Source organism: Carcharodon carcharias, chromosome 8 (genome assembly GCF_017639515.1).
Source record: "Carcharodon carcharias isolate sCarCar2 chromosome 8, sCarCar2.pri, whole genome shotgun sequence".
Taxonomy (NCBI): domain Eukaryota; kingdom Metazoa; phylum Chordata; class Chondrichthyes; order Lamniformes; family Lamnidae; genus Carcharodon; species Carcharodon carcharias.
Window position 1 is genome coordinate 29,607,385 of NC_054474.1, and position 19,811 is coordinate 29,627,195.

Below are 19,811 nucleotides of genomic sequence, written 5' to 3' on the forward strand. Positions count from 1 at the left end.
GTAGGGGGTGGACCCTGCCCTGGGCTATGGTGACTCCTCCCGGCTGTTTGCTGAACCCCTTTTCATTGCTGATGGTGAGCTGCAGGTGGTGGAGACTGATGCAGGTCGTATTGTTGCCCCAGGCCACATTGCTCGCCACCTCCTGGATCTCGGGGATCAGGTACTCAAGAACAGCCGCCAAGTAGGCAGGGGCTGTTAGGAAGGGAGTTCCAGGATTTTGACTCAGCGACAGTGAGGGAATGACAAGTTAGGAGTGTGTGGCTTGGAGAAGGCCTTGCATGTGGTGGTGTTTCCATGAATCTGCTGCTACCTTCTCCTTCTAGGAGGTACAGGTTGCGTGTTTGGAAGGCGCTGCCGTGGAGTCTTGGTGAGTTGCTAGGTATTTTATTTTGTTATATGTTTTTAAATTTAATTCCACTGCACTGCACTGTTACTTCTCAATGGTGCCACATTTACTTTGTTACTTACATTATTTCTTTACTGCACAACCTCCCCCACCCCAGGCGAAAAGTCCCTTGTTTTTCCCCAGAGTTGGTGAAGGTCTATATTCCCTTGAATTCCCAAGTGCTTCCAATTACTAATGATCACCTCCAAACACGGAAGAACACTTCCACAACCTTGACAAGCCATGGTGGCTTTCCACTGTTTTTGGCTGTTTTTAATGAATCCTCGTGCAGGATCATGTTTTCAAGCACTTCAATACTCATTCCAAATTATACCGTTTGAAATTAGATCAGCAGTGATTGTTTATGAACTTTTATAAATGCTGAATCAATGTCAGATTTTTTAGGTAGGGGTGCATCAATCACATCCCACCCAATCCAGTGGGTTATTTCTAAGACTGGGAGCATGAGAAAGATATGTGAAATTGCTGTATATAAGTGAATGCTAAATACGGTTCTCTCAAACCCATCTTCTCTGTTCTCTTTGATTGTGAGAAATTAAGCCATAATCACCAAGAGAAGAAGAAGTCAGAAGGAGTCAGCTGCGCTTGAAAGAAGTCACTGAATTTGAGGAGCGAACATCCCAGGTCGCAGGGGTGAAGCAGGACAGGGCCATCGGAGACATAGAGATTGGCTTTGGGCCTCCATCCAGAAAGGATCCATGCATGCCATAGAAACCTCAAAGCCAATGGTGCCTCCATGTTGGAGGCAGCTCACGCAGTCACTCACTTTCTCCTCTCTCATTTACAGGTGCTACCAGGAAGACATCAAGCCTGAGCTGCAGGAAGCCCTGTCCAGCTCCAATACAAGTCCTGAGAGGAGTGAGGATATTGCACCTGTAGAGGCATCATAACAGACACCTGCACCCTCCACCAGCCCAGAGACACACACCTCTGTGCATATTAATTCTAGTGCAGGAAGTGTCCCATATTGTGGTGGTCACTGTACGGGCATGTATCGGCAGCAGGAAGAGGCAGGGTCAGCTGAGCTCACTGGCACTTGGAGGAGCACTGGGTAAGAGGCATCTGCGAGGTCCAAGTCTGATGACAGATCTCTTGGTTCGGCCTTCCAACTGATGGCGGAGAGTCAGCAAGAGGCAGGCGATCATCAGGCAAAGATGTCGGAGGCCCTCAATGGAGTGGCATGTGAGTCGGAGGAGGCTGTCCATCTGCTGATTGATGAAGTGCTGCCATCCTATGCATGCATGGAGGTCTCCATGGGAAGTGTGGCAGACTCTATGGAGATCCTAGTCCAACAGATACTGCCGGAGATGTGCACAGACCTGCACTCCAACGCAATAGTCAAGGGCAAGTTTCTGCAGTGGCTACGCGAGTTGGGGATGGGGCACCTTGACCTCCCTCCAAGTACCCCTTCCCCTAAAGGAGTCAGGCAGGGGCCTTTGGGCACCCAAAGGGAAGAGGAGCAGTGGCCGGGCACTCGTGAGACCTCTGCTCAGGAATCTCTGACATTGTCAGCCCTTCCAAACCTCCTCTGCCTATGGCTACTTCAACTTTCTCCTTTGTCACTGCAGAGGGGGAAGCTGCCTCAGCAGGAAAGCCAGAGCAAGCCGGGGTCCTCCAGAGGATGGCTGCGAATGTCATTCAATACAACAGTGCCAACTGGTCAGCAGGCTGCCTCGACCTCTGCTGTGGATGCCGGGGAAGCACTTAGAAAAAGTGGCAGGGAGAGAAAAATTGAGAAGTACTGAATTCGCAACTGGTCACAAGGATGCACTTTTGAATGTCAGATATCAAACTTGTGTAAAAAATTCATTTGCACTTTAATCATGTCTAATGTGGTGTATGTGCGATAGTCCTTAAGCCTTTGCACTCCTGCCCACTGCCCCCGGCCCGCTCCACTCTTCATCTTCCTGGGACAATCCATCCCCTGGAATGAGGCATCTGCAGGGAGACAAAGCTATTTATAAAGGCCCTGCAAACCATGAGCAAGCACTCTCCCACACAAACTTTGCACTTTGGTCCTTAAGCCTTTTAACACTCTCATCTGTCCCAGGGCCCTAGCATTGTAATTACTAAATGCTGGGGTTCCCCTTCAGTTGTCCACTTGACCTGCATCTTCACCCACCCCGATACCCAACTCCCATGCAGCATCTCGAGATCTCCACCATGAGGTTCGGCATAGTTGCGACCAGCCCGACCATGGTGCTGGTGACGTTCTATCTGTGCTCTAACACCTTTTCCCCACCCCCGGTCATCCACACCCTCCCCCCATAACCATTGACTCAACCAGCAGCACCCCCCCACCCCGGAATCACATTCAACCTCCCCACTGTCACTCTTCAACACTCCCCATCACCTTTCATTATGTCCAGGTTAATGTAGAGGTCCCCTCCCTTCCTGAGAATCCCACCCCCTAAACTATAGACTTGCCTTCCCTCAAACTTCTGACCCCCCTGAATCAGAGTCACTTTCTACGTCCCCATCAACAACCATTGGCGCCCCTTCGCCTGACATTGTTGCACCTTCACCCTTCCATCCTAGTGGCTCCCACTGGCCCCTTTAACCCTCACCATCCCCTCCAACCACAGTTATCCCCAGGAATCCACCAATGACTCCATCAACACCTTCCTGTGTACCCCTTCACACCTCTACACAACCCCCCATGTCTCTTAAGGCCTGCACAAGCACCGCCCCCCCCTGCCCACAACACAAGATGGCCCTTCCCACCCTCCTGCTCCATTCCAGCTGACCCAGTCAAAGGCCTCCTATGATTCTCCTTCCCCCAGCACCCCCAACCTCCCCACCTCCCCTATAGGCATGAACCCCCGCTGCAACTCTTCATTCCTCTCCTCCCTGAGCTTTCGCACCCCCTCCACTCCACCCGCTACAGACCTTGCTGCCCAACTGGGGGGAGATAGTGGCATAGTGGTTATGTCATTGGACTAGTAATCCAGAGTTCTGGGCCAATACTCTAGGGACATGGGTTCAAATCTCGCCATGGCATCTGGCAGAATTTGATTTCAATGAATAACATCTGCAGTTGAAAGCTAGACTCAGTAATTGTGACCATGAAACTATCATCGGTTGTCATAAAAACCCATCTGATTCACTAAAGTCCTTTAGGGAAGGAAATCTGCCATCCTTACCAGGTCTGGACTACATGTAAATCCAGATCCACAGAAATGTGGCTGACGCTTAACTGCCCTCCAAAATGGCAAAGTAAGCCATTCGGTTCAAGGGCATTTAAGGATGGGCAACAAATGCTGGCCTTCCCAGCGACGTTCACGCCCCTGAATAACAGAAAGGATAAAAAAAAACAGTATCTCCTGCAGCCTCCCACCTGCAGCTGGAAGAGCCAATCACTGGGAGAAGTTACTAGTTGAAGAGCCGATCCCCGGGAGAAGTTGCTGGTTGAAGAGCTGATCCCCGGGAGAAGTTGCTGGTCGAAGAGCCGATCCCCGGGAGAAGTTGCTGGTCGAAGAGCCGATCCCCGGGAGAAGTTGCTGGTCGAAGAGCCGATCCCCGGGAGAAGTTGCTGGTCGAAGAGCCGATCCCCGGGAGAAGTTGCTGGTCGAAGAGCCGATCCCCGGGAGAAGTTGCTGGTCGAAGAGCCGATCTCCGGGAGAAGTTGCTGGTCGAAGAGCCGATCCCCGGGAGAAGTTGCTGGTCGAAGAGCCGATCCCCGGGAGAAGTTGCTGGTCGAAGAGCCGATCCCTGGGAGAAGTTGCTGGTTGATGAACCAAACCATGGGAGAAGTTGCTGTGCTGAGAAAAGCCACCTCTTGGATGCTGCTATGCAGAGAAGATCCATGTGGTTGGTGCTCTACCCACCCACTGCTGCTTGTGGTGTTCCAGGTCCGGTCGCTGGAGGCTTCCGTCTTTTCCTCATTTCCTCAAGCTGCTTAAGGCAAGTCCTGACTTTTACAAGCCACATCGGTCCAGACATGTTCTGGACTGGCGTGATTTCCTGCTGGCAACGCGGACGATCAGGCATGGGATGTGTTTCGGGGTGGGCCTTCACCTGCATCCCATTAGCAGGATGAAAATTGGTTTCTCACCAGCCTCTGGTGGGAATTGTGACCCACCATAGCAGGTGGGAGCAAAAGATGCCACCATCATTTTACATCAGTGTGAAACCAATTTTTGGAACTCCTGCTGTGTTCTCCCCCCCCACCTCCTGCTTATCATTAAACACCTGCCCTGACAGTGGGGAGTGGGTGGGGGGGAGCATGAGAAAATTTCACCTGTATTTTCAAAGCAGCACTCAAACCAAGTGGTTAATCTTCCAATTTTTGATAAGTATCTGACTTGAGTTTATTGGGTGTGGAAGTGGAGTAGAAGGCAATGTGATTTGAAGAGTTGAGTTTAAGTTATAGGTAACTGAGTTCATTATCTTTTTATTATCTTTAACGTAACTGTTTATTTATTAGTATTCATGTTCTTTGATAAAATTCTATTGATTTAAACTGTGAACCTTGTGGCTTCATTCTAATTGTAAATACCAGGGTTTTCAGATCCTAAAAAAATAAAAACATTCCTGGTTCCACTAAGATCATAACAATTGGGGGTCTCATCTGTAACAGTGGTCACAAAAAGGATAGCCTTCCTTGCCACTCCAGGATACCCTTCCCATTGGTCAGAATTGCAGCTTGGTGACATGATGGTGGACACAGGTTGAAGACCACTACTACCAAGTATCTTCATTGGCTGTGTTAGCTCTATGCATCATGGTAAATGTAGTTGTTCAAGCAGATGGTGCAGCTCTATGTCTGGCTCTCTGCTGACTTGGATCCTGTAAAGACAGTTCCAAACAGCCATTCATTGCCAGGTGTCCATAACAATGTTTATGGATAGGATTGATATCATTGATCATCCTGGCATGTAGCACCACTGAGAGCATGACATACTGTGTTCCCAGTGTTATTCATGTTCAGGGATGAACAGATGGTAAAATGACACACAGTCCATTGCACCGTGAACCATCCATGCAATATAGCTGTGCACACCCACTACATATTGCATCACTAGAATGGTATAATTGCCAATAAGGATACTACTTAGATGGTATTGTTGGTAATGATTGGTTCAAATGCTTTTATGATCCTGTAAAAAGACATCAGTCTAGGTTTGTATAATAAGCTATTATTTGCCAATTGAAGCCAACACACCCCTCTCACCACACACGTGGAGATTCTTCACTTACTGCCTTGGATCGGATTTCTTTGGCGTACAAAGGCTGCAAAAACTCAGATGGTCCTTCTAACCGCAGGCCCTTGTCAGTGATTCTTAGATGTCCCATGCCATCCTGCAATGAAAAAGAGGATAATAAAATCCAAACTCAGAAACGCAAGAGAAGACAGAATCATATCTAAATTCCTGTGAGGAATAAGTTTAATTTATTCAGAACTAAGGTGCTCAGGTGAAGAATCCATCTTCCCACCATTACATGCTCACAAATTAATCCAAGAGATCATGTTGCTTCTCCATCATATGCTGTCAGGACTGAATCTGGAGCACTGGCTTCCATTAGGCAAAAAAGTTCCCTTAGACCTTAACCCTGCTGGTAGTAACTTATTAGTGAAGGGAGGAACTGTGAAGTAATTATTCAATCAGCCACAAGTCAAACAGACTCCAATTTGTATAATAATTTAGTTGGGAAGAAGTAGGCCTTCTTCCTCTGGGATTCTGGAGGCTTGTTCTTTTCCAGTAATAAGAGGGAGGGAAGAGCATTTGGTACTTTACCTGTTGGAACCCAGCCTCGCTTTACTGTGCTGCCAGAATTTCTGCTATCTTCTAACTGCTGGAGGGGTCCATAAGATTAACTGTCTAATAATGTTGAGCAAACATTGAAATATTCATGTACAAATACCATATTTTTATACTAATAGAAATAAAAATTACCTAAACGGCACACACGCCATGAGCTAAATCAGAGTCAATTGCATTGCGAGACACTTTAATTATCCAATTCCTTGAAATGGAGAAGTCTATAAAACTCGGCACAGTCACTTTCTTAAAGAATTTAGTGAAATCTATTACACACTGAGCAGTAAGACATCTCACTTGGAAATTCCCTGAGGACAAATTCACTTATCAGAAAGTCCAGTGAAGTAAACAGGAGGGAAATTTGTATGCAAAGCAGACACTCTTTGCTGGAAGTAGTCGTGGTCTGGATTATCATTGATAGGGAGCTTTGTACCATACAGTGTGGATGCCTTTTACACCCTCTGCTAATATGGTTTACACCTTGCATCCACTTTAATTTTTGCATGTGTCTGTGTATTTCAGCCCTGGTGTCCCTTACCCATTAGTATGAATGAGTGCTCCCAATTTGCATCCATAAATACTGGTGTAAAATTGCTAATGTAAAACATGAACACTTTGGGCTTACACAATTTACTCGACCTACAATATCAGCAGACAGAATGAACTCCACACAGCTGACATAAAAATTCTGTTATATGGCTCTGCTGAGCTGTTTATAGTAAGCAATGACCCCAAACTGGCATGCTAAATAGGACTAGGACAGGCATGATTGATCTATCTTACAAGCCACATTTTATACAGTGTCCCCGTGTAAATGAGAAGCCGGTACTTGACACCATATGGACTATGGAACTACAGTAGCTGCTCTGTAAAGAGCTTCAAAATAGCACAGTCCAATTTCAAATCTTAAACAGGGGAGAGGGCACTTGCCTCATTTAAGAAGAGGGAATTGGGAAAGCTATGCTGCAACCCAATTTTTTTGTTTTAGTTTTAATAAACATCACGATAGCAAACTTCAGGCAAAAATTGGGTCCAGAAAAAGCTGATGTCATGGAAAATCAGATTGCAATAAAGCACAAGTATTGCTCCAAGCAAAATGGTAGTAATGTGTCAGGGTTCTTTAAGGAACTAGGTCGGCATGAAAAATCTTAAATAGGATTCTTTATTAGGCTTGTGCCAGTACACATGATGTTTTTAAAGGAAAACACTTACATTTTTATTATTGTAACATGAACATAATGATAATGCTCCCCTGATGTCAGTATAACACGCAGCTACTTAAGCTGTACCCTAACAGATGCACACGACAGCTGAAAATTCCACTGATATATGGTAGCAGTTATTTTTATGCAGCTGCTGCTCAGTGCTCTGTGCGCACTACCTATTGTGGAAAGTAAGGAGCACACATTGGAAGACAGAGGAGTTGAGATCATATTTGAAGAAGGGTCACTCCCTGTGAAGTATCAACCAGAGCTGACAGTGGGCCATTCGCTATTAGGATTCATTGCAAAAACCAAAATATTACAGTCAAAGGAACAGTTCAACAAAATTTGTGTCTTTGTGCCTTTTTTAAGCTCCAAGAAAATAGCAAAAAGAGCAAGGAAAATGGAGATAAATGTTCCAAGTCAGCCCAAATGAAGAGATAATTTGCCTGTCAAAATTAGTCAATGGACTGGTGTTTTACCACTGCACACTGGAGGTGTGAGCATTATATCAATGGCAGTGCGAGCATTATATCGCTGGCAGTGCAAGCATTACATTGCTGGCGGTGCAAGCATCACATTGCTGACAGTACGAGCATTAAATCACTGGCAGTGCGAGCATTATATCGCTGGCAGTGCAAGCATTACATTGCTGGCAGTGTGAGCATCACATCGCTGACAGTCCAAGCATTAAATCACTGGTGGTGAAAGCATTATATTGCTGGCAGTAGGAGCATTATATCGCTGGTAGTGTGAGCATTATATCGCTGGCGGTATGAGCATTTTATCGCTGGCGCTATGAGCATTTTATCGCTGGTGGTGTGAGCATTATATCGCTGGTATTGCTAGCATTATATCGCTGATGGTGCGAGCATTATATTGCTGGTGGTGTGAGCATTATATCGCTGGCGGTATGAGCATTATATCGCTGGTGGTGTGAGCATTATATCGCTGGTGGTGTGAGCATTATATCGCTGGCGGTGTGAGCATTATATCACTGGTGGTGTGAGCTGGATTTTACAAACCCCAGGGTAGTGTTGGCAGACAAAATGATCTATCATATGCCTTGTGCTGTGCTCTGCATTTACCCACATGCCCCTGCTCCTACTGTAATTTTACCTGTGGTGGGAAACCATTGGGAGGCCTGCCCATCTGTGGGCCAACTGAGGGCCTTAAGTGGCCAATTCATGGCCACGAGAGCCTCATCCTGCTCTTGGGATGATGCCCTCAAGTGGCCGGATTTAACCAGCAGTGGGAGAAGCCTACAAAAAGCATCCAGTCCGACACCTTTCGTTGTGGGAGCTGGTGGCGGACAAGGGGGTGTTGCATCCTTAACAGGGCTCTTGGGTCAAACTATGGTTTCCTCCCACGCCCAGGTCTTTTAAAGCTTGGGTGCCCCTTGCCCTGTTGCCCTGTCCATCCCAGCATCCCCAAATCCTCACTCTGGTCTGCCAGCCTGGCCCCCCGAGACCTCAATGCCCCCCCCACCCCCACCAATCACATGTTTTTAACTACGACTCCATGCTTCCTCACCATTGTGGACTGGATGCAGTAGCAGCAACAGCCACCACTTCTGATGGTGCTATTAGGGTTAGAGAACCGCCAGCCATTTGATTGGCTGCTAGCAAATTTCAGAGATGGGACTTCCTCTGCAGATGGGGCAGAATTCCAAACTTAAACCAATGCACAGTCGGATGGCCATTAGATCGCTGTAGGTTAACCCACCAGTATGGGGGTGGGACTTGACCCTGTCACTTTTGCCGGAGAGAGGGGACCCCATCGCACAAAAAAATCCAGTCCTATATCACTGATGATGTGTATATTATATCACTGGTCATGTCAGCGTTATGTCACAGGAGATGTGGGTACATTATATCACTGGATGCGTGTACATCATAATGCTGAAAATGAATGCTGGGAATGTATGCATAAAATAATCACTGGTAGTGTAAGTGTTATATGTTGGTGGTCTGCACTTTGTACTAGATTACTCTAATATTTAATTTGTATTCATTCCACAAGCCGAAACACTTATAACCAAATGAATATTTAGCGTGTAGTTGAGCATTATCCTACCATTTGTTCATCTAATAACTAAGTCCCTGCTTCAAGTCACCCTGTTTTACCTAATTTTATTTTAAAGTTGCTTATTCATTAGGGCCTGTTTTTCCAATTTGCATTTTTATCTTTTTTACACTATTTGCATGCATTGTTAGCATTAACGTTGTCATCGTACACATTGTGTATCGCCATCGCTGTCAGCAGAGCAATGGAATAGTGCTGTTCAGAGGATTGACTGCAACCTCAGAAGTTGGCTTGGGAGATTCCCAGATCAGCCCTGCTTCTGTCCTGCTCACTGTCTCGCTCCTGCCCTGCTTCCGCTCCGCTCGCTGCCTCGCTCCTGCCCAGCTTCTGCCCTTTTCGCTGTCTCGCTCCTCCCTTGCTTCTGCTCTGCTTGCTACTTCGCTCTTGCCCTGCTTCCGCCCTGCTTTCTGGATCACCCCTGGGCTGCTTGCTGCCTCACCCCTGCCCTGCCCTGCCCTGTTTCCACTCTGTTTGCTGCCTCGCCCCTGCCGTGCTCTGCTTCCACCCTGCTTGTCACCTCATCCCTGCACTGCTTACTGCCTCACCTCTGCCCTACCTAGCTTGCTACCCTGCTCGATGCACCACTTGCCACCTTAGTCCAATTGGTCAAAAGTACTATTGGTTCATTGTTTCCACATCCAGACAACAGGGACTGGAGAGAGACTTGCTGGGGATCAGGAAGAGAATCACTGGGGATCGGTAAGAGACTCGATGGGGATCAAGAAGAGAGTTGCTGGTGATTGGTGGGGATCAGGGAGAGAAACTCGCTGTGGAACCTAACTCCAGTTCATACAGTAATTCTTAAGTGAAAATTTGATTCATTTAACACTTTTGCTTACAATCAGACTTTTAAAAAAATGCAACGAGGACGTTAAGTGAGGAATTACTGTACTTGGTAATCAATTCAGAATACATCACACAGCCCCACAACTGAGTACAGTGTTCAACAACTGCTCAAATAGAAATGGCCTCCCCCTTGGCTAAGGACAGCCCCAATCAAATCGAAATTAATGACTTTCCCACCGCATCAAATGGTTATCATTTTGGCACATTAGATATCCACTTCCGTAGCTGGAGGGAATGCTGCAGGTCTTACCAATTAACATGACTTCAGTTAGCAGAGCTTGCTGTCTGGAATGGTAAAGCAAAGTGTGATTTCAGGAATCATTCGAAGGGGAGGGTGGCCACTGATGTGCAAAGTAATTTGTGATGAAAGTACATTAGGATAGCTCATTAGCAAAACCACTGCCAAAGCAAGTTTATGGATTACTTAAGACTTTTCTAAGCATTCATATGTCTGTAATCTCCCATGCCACCCATTGGAATGGAAGCCATCAGTTCTGTACATGTAGGGAGTGCTTTCCATATTAATAGGAAGCTGACTAGGTCAGATCAAACATCTGCTTTTAAACTCTGCTCAATTTTACTTTTCACCATATCAGTTTTCCACTGGACAGTTCAGATTAAAATTATCCCCACATTTTCTGTGTTAAGAACTTCTTCCTCAAAATTACAGAATTATTACAGCACAGAAAGAGGCCATTGTGTCTGTACTGGCTCTCTGAATGAGCAACTCACCTTGGGCCATTCTCCCGCCTTCTCCCCATAACCTTGCACAATCTTCCTTTTCAGATAACAGTCCAATTCCCTTTTGAATGCCTTGATTGAACCTGCCTCCTCCACACTCTTGGGCAGTACATTCCAGACCTTAACCACTCGCTGCATGAATTTTTTTTCTCATATCGTTTTTGCTTCTTTTGCCAAATACTTTAAATCTGTGCCCTTTCATCCTCGACCCTTTCACAGGTGGGAACAATTTTTCCCTATCTACTTTGTCATGACCTCTCTTGATTTTGAATACCTCAATCAAATCTCCTCTCAACCTTCTCCAAGGAAAATAGTCCCAACTTCTCCAATCTATCTTCATAATTGAAATTCCTCATCCCTGGAACCATTTTCATAAATCTTTTCTGTACCCTTTCCAATGCCTTCATATCTTTCATAAAGTGCTGTGCCCAGGACTGGATGCAATACTTCAGCTGAGGCTGAGCTAGTCTCTTATAAAAGTTCAACATAACCTTCTTGCTCTTGTACTCAATACCGCTATTAATAAAACCCAGGATATTGTATGCTTTATGAACCTCTCTCTCAATCTGTTCTGCTACCTTAAATGATACATGCACACAGATCCCTCTGGTCCTGCACCTCCACTAGCATTGTACCCTTTATTTTATATTGTGTTGGCATTCTCCCTACGAAAATGAACCACTTCACATTCATTTCATCTGCCACCTGTTCGCCCATTCCACCAACTTGTCTCTGTCCTTTTGAAGCTCTACACTATCCTCCTCACAGTTGACAATGCTTCCAAGTTTTGTGTCATCTGCAAATTTTGAAATTGTGCCCTGTAGACCAACGTTAATAAGAATACAGAAAAGCAAAATTCTCAACAGTGACCCCTGGGGAGCTCGACTACAAACCTTCCTCCAGCCTGAAAAGCATCTATTAACCACTACTCACTGTTTCTTATTACTCAACCAATTTTGTTTCAAATTTGCTATTGTCCTTTTTATTCTACGAGCTATAACTTTTCTGTCAAGTCTTTTGTGCTGCATTGTATTAAATGCCTTTTGGACATCCATATATACCGCATCAACAATGGTGTTCTCATGAACCCTCTCTGTTACCTCTTCAGAAAAACTCCAGCAAATTAGTTAAATGTGAAATGGTTTTCTGAACAAACATTCTCATTTGAACTGTCCTGCTGTCCTTTCCCAAAAGATAAATCGAAATCTATGGTCCAATTGAGCATTCAAAATTAGATCAAAAGGTGATGGTAAATGGACAAGACTATGGCATGGAGCGCGGGACACCCCGGACCCCGCCCCCACCCCTCCCCTCTCCACCCCAATCCCTTACTTTAGACACTTACCCTCTACCTGGCCTGTCAATTTCTCTTTTAAGTTACCTGCTTTATGGCAGCAAGTGCTGTACAAAAGGGGGCCTGGCCTCCTTGAATCCATCGGAACTAGACTTCACTGGGGCCTGCAAGGAATCTTTCGATGCAGGCCCCAAGCAGCTCCGGCAAATGGAAGAGTCAGTGTAGTTTTCAAGACCAAGTAAGTGTGCAATTATTTCTTCTAATTCCTGCGGGCCAGCACTTTCCGACACTAATTGGAAGTTATGGCCTGTCTTCTGATATCCAACCCTCCCTAAAGCTGTCTCCTGTGGCCATTAGATGAGGGCACACAACACACTACAGTGTAGCAGATAACTCATGACCAATACTCCTATTTGGAGTAGAATATAAAAAGCTGGGAATCAGGGATGTTATTTAGCCTACCAATGTTCCCTCAGTGTAGAAAGTGATAAGGACATTTTATCTTTGCTCTTGGCTGAGCATTAAGTTTTAGGTGAGTGCCAGCTTGACTCAGTTTCACTTATTTAAGTGACACAGTTATGGCTTCAAGTCCCACTACAGATTTGAGTGCATTATTAAGCTGATACCTCACTGCAATACTGTGAGAATGCTACATTGTTGGTGGTGTTTTTTGGATTAAATGTTAAACCAAAGCCCAATTTGCCTGAGAAGGTGGTCATAAAACATTCAATGGCTTTATGTCAAGGAGACCAGAGAGTTGTTGTGATGTCCTGGCAAACATTCTTCCCTCAATAGTCATTCCTTCATCTGCTGTTTGTGGAACACAGCTGGTGCCAAATTTGCTAGCATAACAACAGTAATTGTACTTCAAAATGTTATCAAGTGATTCGAGATGCCTTGAGGATGTAATAAGGTGGTATAAAACTCCAAGGGCAGGGTTTTCTGGTCCTGCCCATTGCCAGGATCGTCCAGTCCCACTGAAAGTCAATGGACTTTTGGCTGGGCTGCCAAATCTCCCATGATGACGGTTCCGGAAAATCCCGACCCAAGTTTCTAGATATCTGCTGGTGGGGCCAGAGTGTTCAAAATTTCTCAGCGTGAATGGTTAAGCTTAAAAAGAGCTTGCTTGTAACAACTCTAAGGAAAAAGCAAAAAGCGCAGTCCCAGGAAAATTCTGACAACTTTCCTTTCCAAATCTGTTCTGCTCCCTGATGTTAAAAAGTTCAATTTGCTGCAAAGCCTATGCTTGAGGGCAGCCTACAAGGCCCTGTGTTGTATATTCTGTGAATATTTTCTACACACTGGACTGAATTTTACCTCCTGTGGGCGGACGTGAGCCTGAGCTGATCAGGTGTTAAATACTGTGTGATGATGTCGGGCGAGCGTCCCGAAGTCATCGCGCACTCGCGCAATATTTCGGTTGGCGGGCGCATGCCAGAGTCCGCAGCGTGCCCGCCAACAATTAAGAGGCCTATTAGGGCCCTTAATCAATCAATTTAAATCTATTTTTTGCTGCCTGTCCAACCTTATAATTGGCGGGCGGGTGAATCGGCCAGGCGGCCTTTTGATTTTTTTTTAGCCAACCTCATCCACGGGCGGGATGAGGTTTCCACATTTAAATAAAAAATAAGTATACATTTTTGGGCAGAATTTTTATTCTGCTGACGTTATTGTGAGTGAGTCCCGTGTCGGGGCATTTTTTTCGGATTTTAAAAATCTTTATTTTTGATTTCAGAATTCTTCAGCTTCCTCCTTCAGGGAGCTTACAGTGTGCATTCGCCCCCGCACGCGCAGACTTTTGTGCTCACCCTCCAGCCGCCCCCCCATCCTGGCAGCGCGCATTTCACACTGGCTGGTTGTTAACTGGCCCGCCAGCGTGAAATCGCGATCGGGGGCCGATTGCAGGCAGCGGACTGTTTACCGGCCACTCCCAGGCCTGCTAACCGTGCCCACCCGAACGACCTCAAAATTCTGTCCACTGTTCAGGTAAATAAATTTTAAAAGTCTAATAGTTTTACCTATTGGGTTTAGAGGAGGATGCGGAGTTGAAACACTCAGAGAGTGTCTCCAGATAATATGGAACAGTAATAGAATTAGTAGCTTCCTAAGTATTTAATTTAAATAGTTATGTTTCCATCAACCACCCCATGTTTTATCTATTTTTTTATTCCACTAAGTCCCAACTGTACCATATGCTATTTGTTGTTCAAATGAACAGACAAATGGCCTCTTCCCAGGAGTCCATATTGTACTCAGTTACTAAGCTGTTTTACAATTGACTGGGAGTGGAAGGAATAAGCTAAATAAGTGAAGCTCCCTGCCAGTAGGTAACCACTTAGGCCCCCTCACGCCGGTGGGATCTTCAGGTCCCGCCGATGTGAATGGAGATTTCAATGGCTTGCCGGACCCACTGCAGGGGAACCTGATGCAGGGTGGAAAATTCTAGGCTCAGCATCTGACTCGATGGGCGGAATTTTCCGTGTCTTCTGGCGTCAGGCATCATGGCGAGCGTGAGTAGGCAATATGGCAGGAAGGCCAAGAATCGGTTGCACGGCGTGGTGAAACCAGTTTGCAATCGTCTCCTCCACCTGTCAGTAGTGGGCCGCATTTCCCATCGCTGCACGTGAGGAACTTCGTTGTAATACATCTGCATATCATTACAAGCCCAGCTTGCAGAATTATCCCCCCCCCCCCCCCACGCTGGACCATCCAAGCACGCGGAGCAGGCTGGCATGTTTCACAACAGCATATATAAGGCGTGCACCTGTCAAGCTGCACTTCAAGGGGAACTTGGAGGTGTGTGCACAGTAACGTTGCACAGCACTTGCGAGGGTTGCCTGTTGGACTTCAAGATTGAGGCACCACACATTCACGTGAGGGCACAGGCAATTTGCATTTTCCAGGCTGGCTCACAGTGCAGTGTCGGGCCAAGGGCTACACTGTGGCTGAAGTGAATTGGGAGGGGTGGGCAAGAGCTGCACTGCAGCTGAGCCAAGTTGGGGGGGTGGGCAAGGGCTACTCTGCAGTTGAGGTGAGTTTGGGGGGGTGGACATGGAATGCACTGCGGTTGAGGTGAGTTTGGGGGGGTGGGCAAGGATTTCACTGCAGTCGAGGTGAGTTTGGTGGGGTGGGCAAGGACTGTACTGCGGTTGTGGCGAGTTTCGGGGAGTGGGCAAGGACTGTGCTGCTGTTGATGGTAGTACACAAGCAGGGTGGGGGGAGGGAATTGGCTATGCATTAGGGAAACCTTGCATAAAGTGAACATTCCTCCACAGCTGAGGCAGTTCAGGTGAAGCCTTATTGACATGCTTGGAGTTGGGTCTCTAGCTTACCTGCCCACTCAAGCATCGCAGAGGCCTGAAAGTGCCACGAAATGCTCCATAGCTTTTCACCCCTCATGCACAGGCTGAAAACTAATGAGCGTTTTAGTGGGCTGCAGGACAATTGGACGACTGGACCCGTTGTACAATCTCCTTGCTAAAGTTGGCCATGCTGCAGTCAATGGTGGAGGTGCTCACAGCCCCTTGCAATGTCAGCATTCTGGTTTGGACTAGTCTCCCCAATGGTTCAAGCTAACAGTGCAGTCTTGCAGTGTGGGTTAGGAGAATGCCTGTGCCTGAGAGCACAGCATGCAGTCCAATGGGCAAAGCTGCCTCCAATTAGTCAGGTGGAGTGAGGCGGAGGAGGGTGGGGCTTCAGGCAGCCATGCAGCACAGTAACATCTGGCCATCCAAGTGGTGACCAGCACTCTCCGGGATGTGTTAATAACCTTCAGATGTTCTTAGTACATCCATTCTAACCCATGTATTTCTCTCTTTCATCCTTCAGGAGGAGTACATCAGCAGCATGGAGCCTGGTTACCTAGCTGTATGAGTCTTGGCTTACAGGCCGTGGAGATGAAGGAGAAGAAAGTGACAAAGGCACTTGGCTAGGCAGATGGAGGAGCAGCACCTTCAGGAAGTAAGAGCGGCTGGGGCTCCCAAGCATGCCACTGAAGAGCCACAGTGAGCCATCACTGGTCAGTGCTGAGCTAAGCCCAGGGTCCACAGAAAGCACTTGTCATTCCTGCAGGTAGCGAAGAACCAGTGCTGCCGAAGGCTGCATATGTTCAGGGAACTGGTTGGTCACATCTGCCACCTGCTGCAGGATTTGGTGCCACAGGAACATGGAGGGCATTCACTGTCAGTGGCTGTGAAAGTGACCCTGGCGTTCAATTCTTATGTCAGTGGCTCCTTTTAGGACTCCAGAGGTGACATCTGTAGGGTATCGCAAGCCTCCACTCACAAATGTATCCATGAGGTCACGGATGCCATCTTTGTGAAGGAACACAGCTTTGTGCATTTCGCCTGGGATCAGGAAAGCCAGGATGCAGGAGTGCTGGGATTTGCCCACATCTCAGGTTTCCCACAATGCAGGGTGCCATTGACGGCACTCACTTGTCATTCAGATGTCTGTGGCAACAAGCGGGCAACTACATCAACTTCAGGGGCTTCCACTCACTGGTATGCGACCACCACAAACGCATCCTGCAGGTCTGCTCATGGTTCCAAGGGAGTGTCCACAACTCCTACATTCTCATTAGGTCTCAGATTCCTGATGTCTTCCAGGGTCCACAGAGCCTGCAGGGTTGGCTCCTCGGGTACAAGGATTACCTGCAGAGGACGTGGCTGATGACATCTGTACAATGGCCTCAGAGTGCAGTAGAGAAGATACAACAAGGCTTATGTCGCAACTCGCACTTTGGTAGAACAAACCATTGGAATGTTGAAAATAAGGTTCCGGTGGCCTGGACTGCTCTGGTGGAGCCCCGCAATACATCTGCAGAGGGCATCACGCATCATCGTCCCCTGCTGCTCCCTTAACAACTTAGCCCTGCAGTGGGGAGAGGAGCCGGAAGAGCTGCATGTCACCTCCGATCAGGAAGACATCAATGGGGATGAGGGTGATGAGGCCCTGAAAGGCGAGGTTGATGGTGATGAGGCCATCACACTGGCCAGATGAGGCAGGCACACTTCGGAGGCCCTCGCAGCTGGCAGGTCCTTGGAGCATGATGATGACATGCAATGAGGAGACATCATAGATCCCCACATTGCACTTGTAAATGTTTGACTCCAATCTAGCTGACGGCAGCGCACGTACCCTCTGTGATAGGGCTTCTGTCATGGAGATGCAGTGCATGCCCAAAGCCCCTATATTCAGGAGGGTGATGACAACATGCAGTGTGGACACTCCATAGATCCTCACATAGCTCATGTGAATGTCTGACTCCTGTCTGCCTGATGGCACCTCCTTGTGCTCTGTGGACAGAATCATATCATGCAGAATGCAGTCGTGAAACTTTAATTTCTCCTGATCCTATGGCATCCTTTGTGAGCTGAACCCTTCAGGGCCACACTGTCACTGGACACAGATGCTAATGAGATGGGGGGCAAGTCACACCTCAAAGGTGCTGGGAGCACACAGAGAGGATGACGGAACTCTGTGCCGCCGGCCCAGGACATTCTGGCAGCGATGATAAGCCCCATCGAGGTGCAGGCATGACTGATGTGAGCAGTGACTGCGAGGGTGCACACTCAGTGTGCTGGGAAGGTATACAAAGCACGGGGAGGCGGCACTGGACTGAGACACCTGTCTTTGCCTTGTCCAGCGACCAAGGTTTCACATTTGAGTGAAGCAAACACTGCTCATTCAAACAAGGAGCCACAGGCAAGGAGACATTCTTGAGAGTTTATTAATAAAGTGAACATTATGTACAAGTGATTAACACCCGAGCCCAGGCTGTGCAACATCTTCTTATCCTTCCCAGCCCTGCTGCTACAGCTTGGTGCTCCCCCGACATCCCCAGTGGAGGTGGGGTCAGTCTGCTGACTGCTATGCCCTGTCTGTGATGACCTTGACAGGCATCCTTTGGAGGACCAAGACCTGGAGGGCCCCAGCCTGCTTTCAGGGTACTTGGCAGTGGCACCCTCCTCGGCCTTTGGAGCTGGATTTGCCGGGGTCAAAGGAAGAGGGAATTCGGATGGACTGGGCACTCCCGGAGTCACCTGGGTGGATGGCCCTGGGGTGTGCACCTGCTGATCCTCCTCCCTATGGGTGCCCGAGGGCCCCCTGCTGATTCCTTGAGGAGAAGGGGAAGCTGGAGTGAGACCGTGCTGCCCTGCATCCCTCTCATGCTGACACTGTTGGAAGCCAACCATGGCATCAGCAATGGAGTTCAGCCCTCACAGCATTGCAGGACCAATGTCCTAGACCAAGGTCTCCAAGGCAGCCACCATCCTACCAGTATTGACCTTGGTGCGTTGACATGCCAACGCTAGCACCTCAGCCTGGAGGCAGACGGACTCCTTCACTGTGCCTTGCAATCGGAGGAGTGCAGCTGACATCCTTTCCTGGTGTTCCTGAGCTTGCCTTTGCAGTTCCAGCAACTGAGGTATGACTGAGTCCAGAGGCTTGTCATCTGACTTGGACTCAGCAGATTTCAGGTCTCTAACAGCCCTCCAAGTACCGGAAACCTGGGAAGTTTGCATCTGCCCGTTGTGTGATGTGCTCAACAGATTGTTACCCCGGGGGTACTCTAAAGCTTGGTCCCACCGAAGTGTGTCTCTGCACTGGTGGAGAGTGTGGGTGAGCGTTGTGATGGGTCTTCAACTAGGGTTTCAGCAGATTCCTCTTCTGAGGTGTCTTCGGGGCTTGAGTTGAGGACCTGGGTCGAGGGCTTGGGTCGTGGGCTCCCTCGGCTGTTTCCCAGATGTGCCTACGAAAGCAAGGAGAGATAATTAGCGCATGACAGTGGCCTGTGAAACAGGACATATCACTCACAGCAGGTTGTCTGATGGATGCTGTACTGCTGGATCCTCACTTGGTTGAGCACTGCTGACCTCAGCACAGGAACGGAGCAGGTATTCGTCGGCCAGCTGGATGGCTCTATTTTCAAAGTCCCTGGGGACCTTGATTTCAGGCCTTCCTCCACCGGTCTGCGACCTCTCCCCCTTGTTGTGTGTCAGCTTGTCCTGTATGAATAGAGATGAAGAGAGTGTAAGCAGGATGCCTGCCAGGCCAGAAGATAAGTATGCCTGGCATGTGTGGGTGGTGAGTGGTGCCATGGACCATGGTATGGGCAATGAAGGTGTGTGTGAGAGAGTGAATGGTGATGTTGTTTGAACTGTCAGTGAGTGAGATCCCTGTGGATGTGTGATGGGTTTATGAGTGTGTGTTGAGAGTGATGAAAAGAGTGACTTACCCTGGCAAAGTGGAGATCATTCATCCTCTTTCGGCACTGGATGGCTGTCCTCTTTTGCAGGGCATTGGCACTGACCACCGCTGCCACCGGCTCTCAAGCCAGATTGGTGATGTCGCTGCCACTCCTGCAACCAGAGGAGGGGTAGAAGGCATCATGGCGGGCCTCCATGGTGTCCAAAAGACATTCCAGGGACGCGTCACTGAATCAGGGGGCTGCAGTCTCCTTGACTTTTGGG

General features: G+C 47.9%; 1 protein-coding gene across 2 annotated transcripts in view; it reads right to left on the reverse strand.

The window, feature by feature from the left end:
• Positions 1 to 19,811, reverse strand: part of sgcd (sarcoglycan, delta (dystrophin-associated glycoprotein)) — a 222,435-nt gene that overhangs the window by 105,217 nt on the left and 97,407 nt on the right. For both annotated transcript variants that reach the window (XM_041194274.1, XM_041194275.1), the window contains exon 3: positions 5,606 to 5,707. In XM_041194274.1, the coding sequence (XP_041050208.1) occupies positions 5,606 to 5,707 (102 nt within the window). The remainder of the gene's footprint in view (positions 1 to 5,605; positions 5,708 to 19,811) is intronic.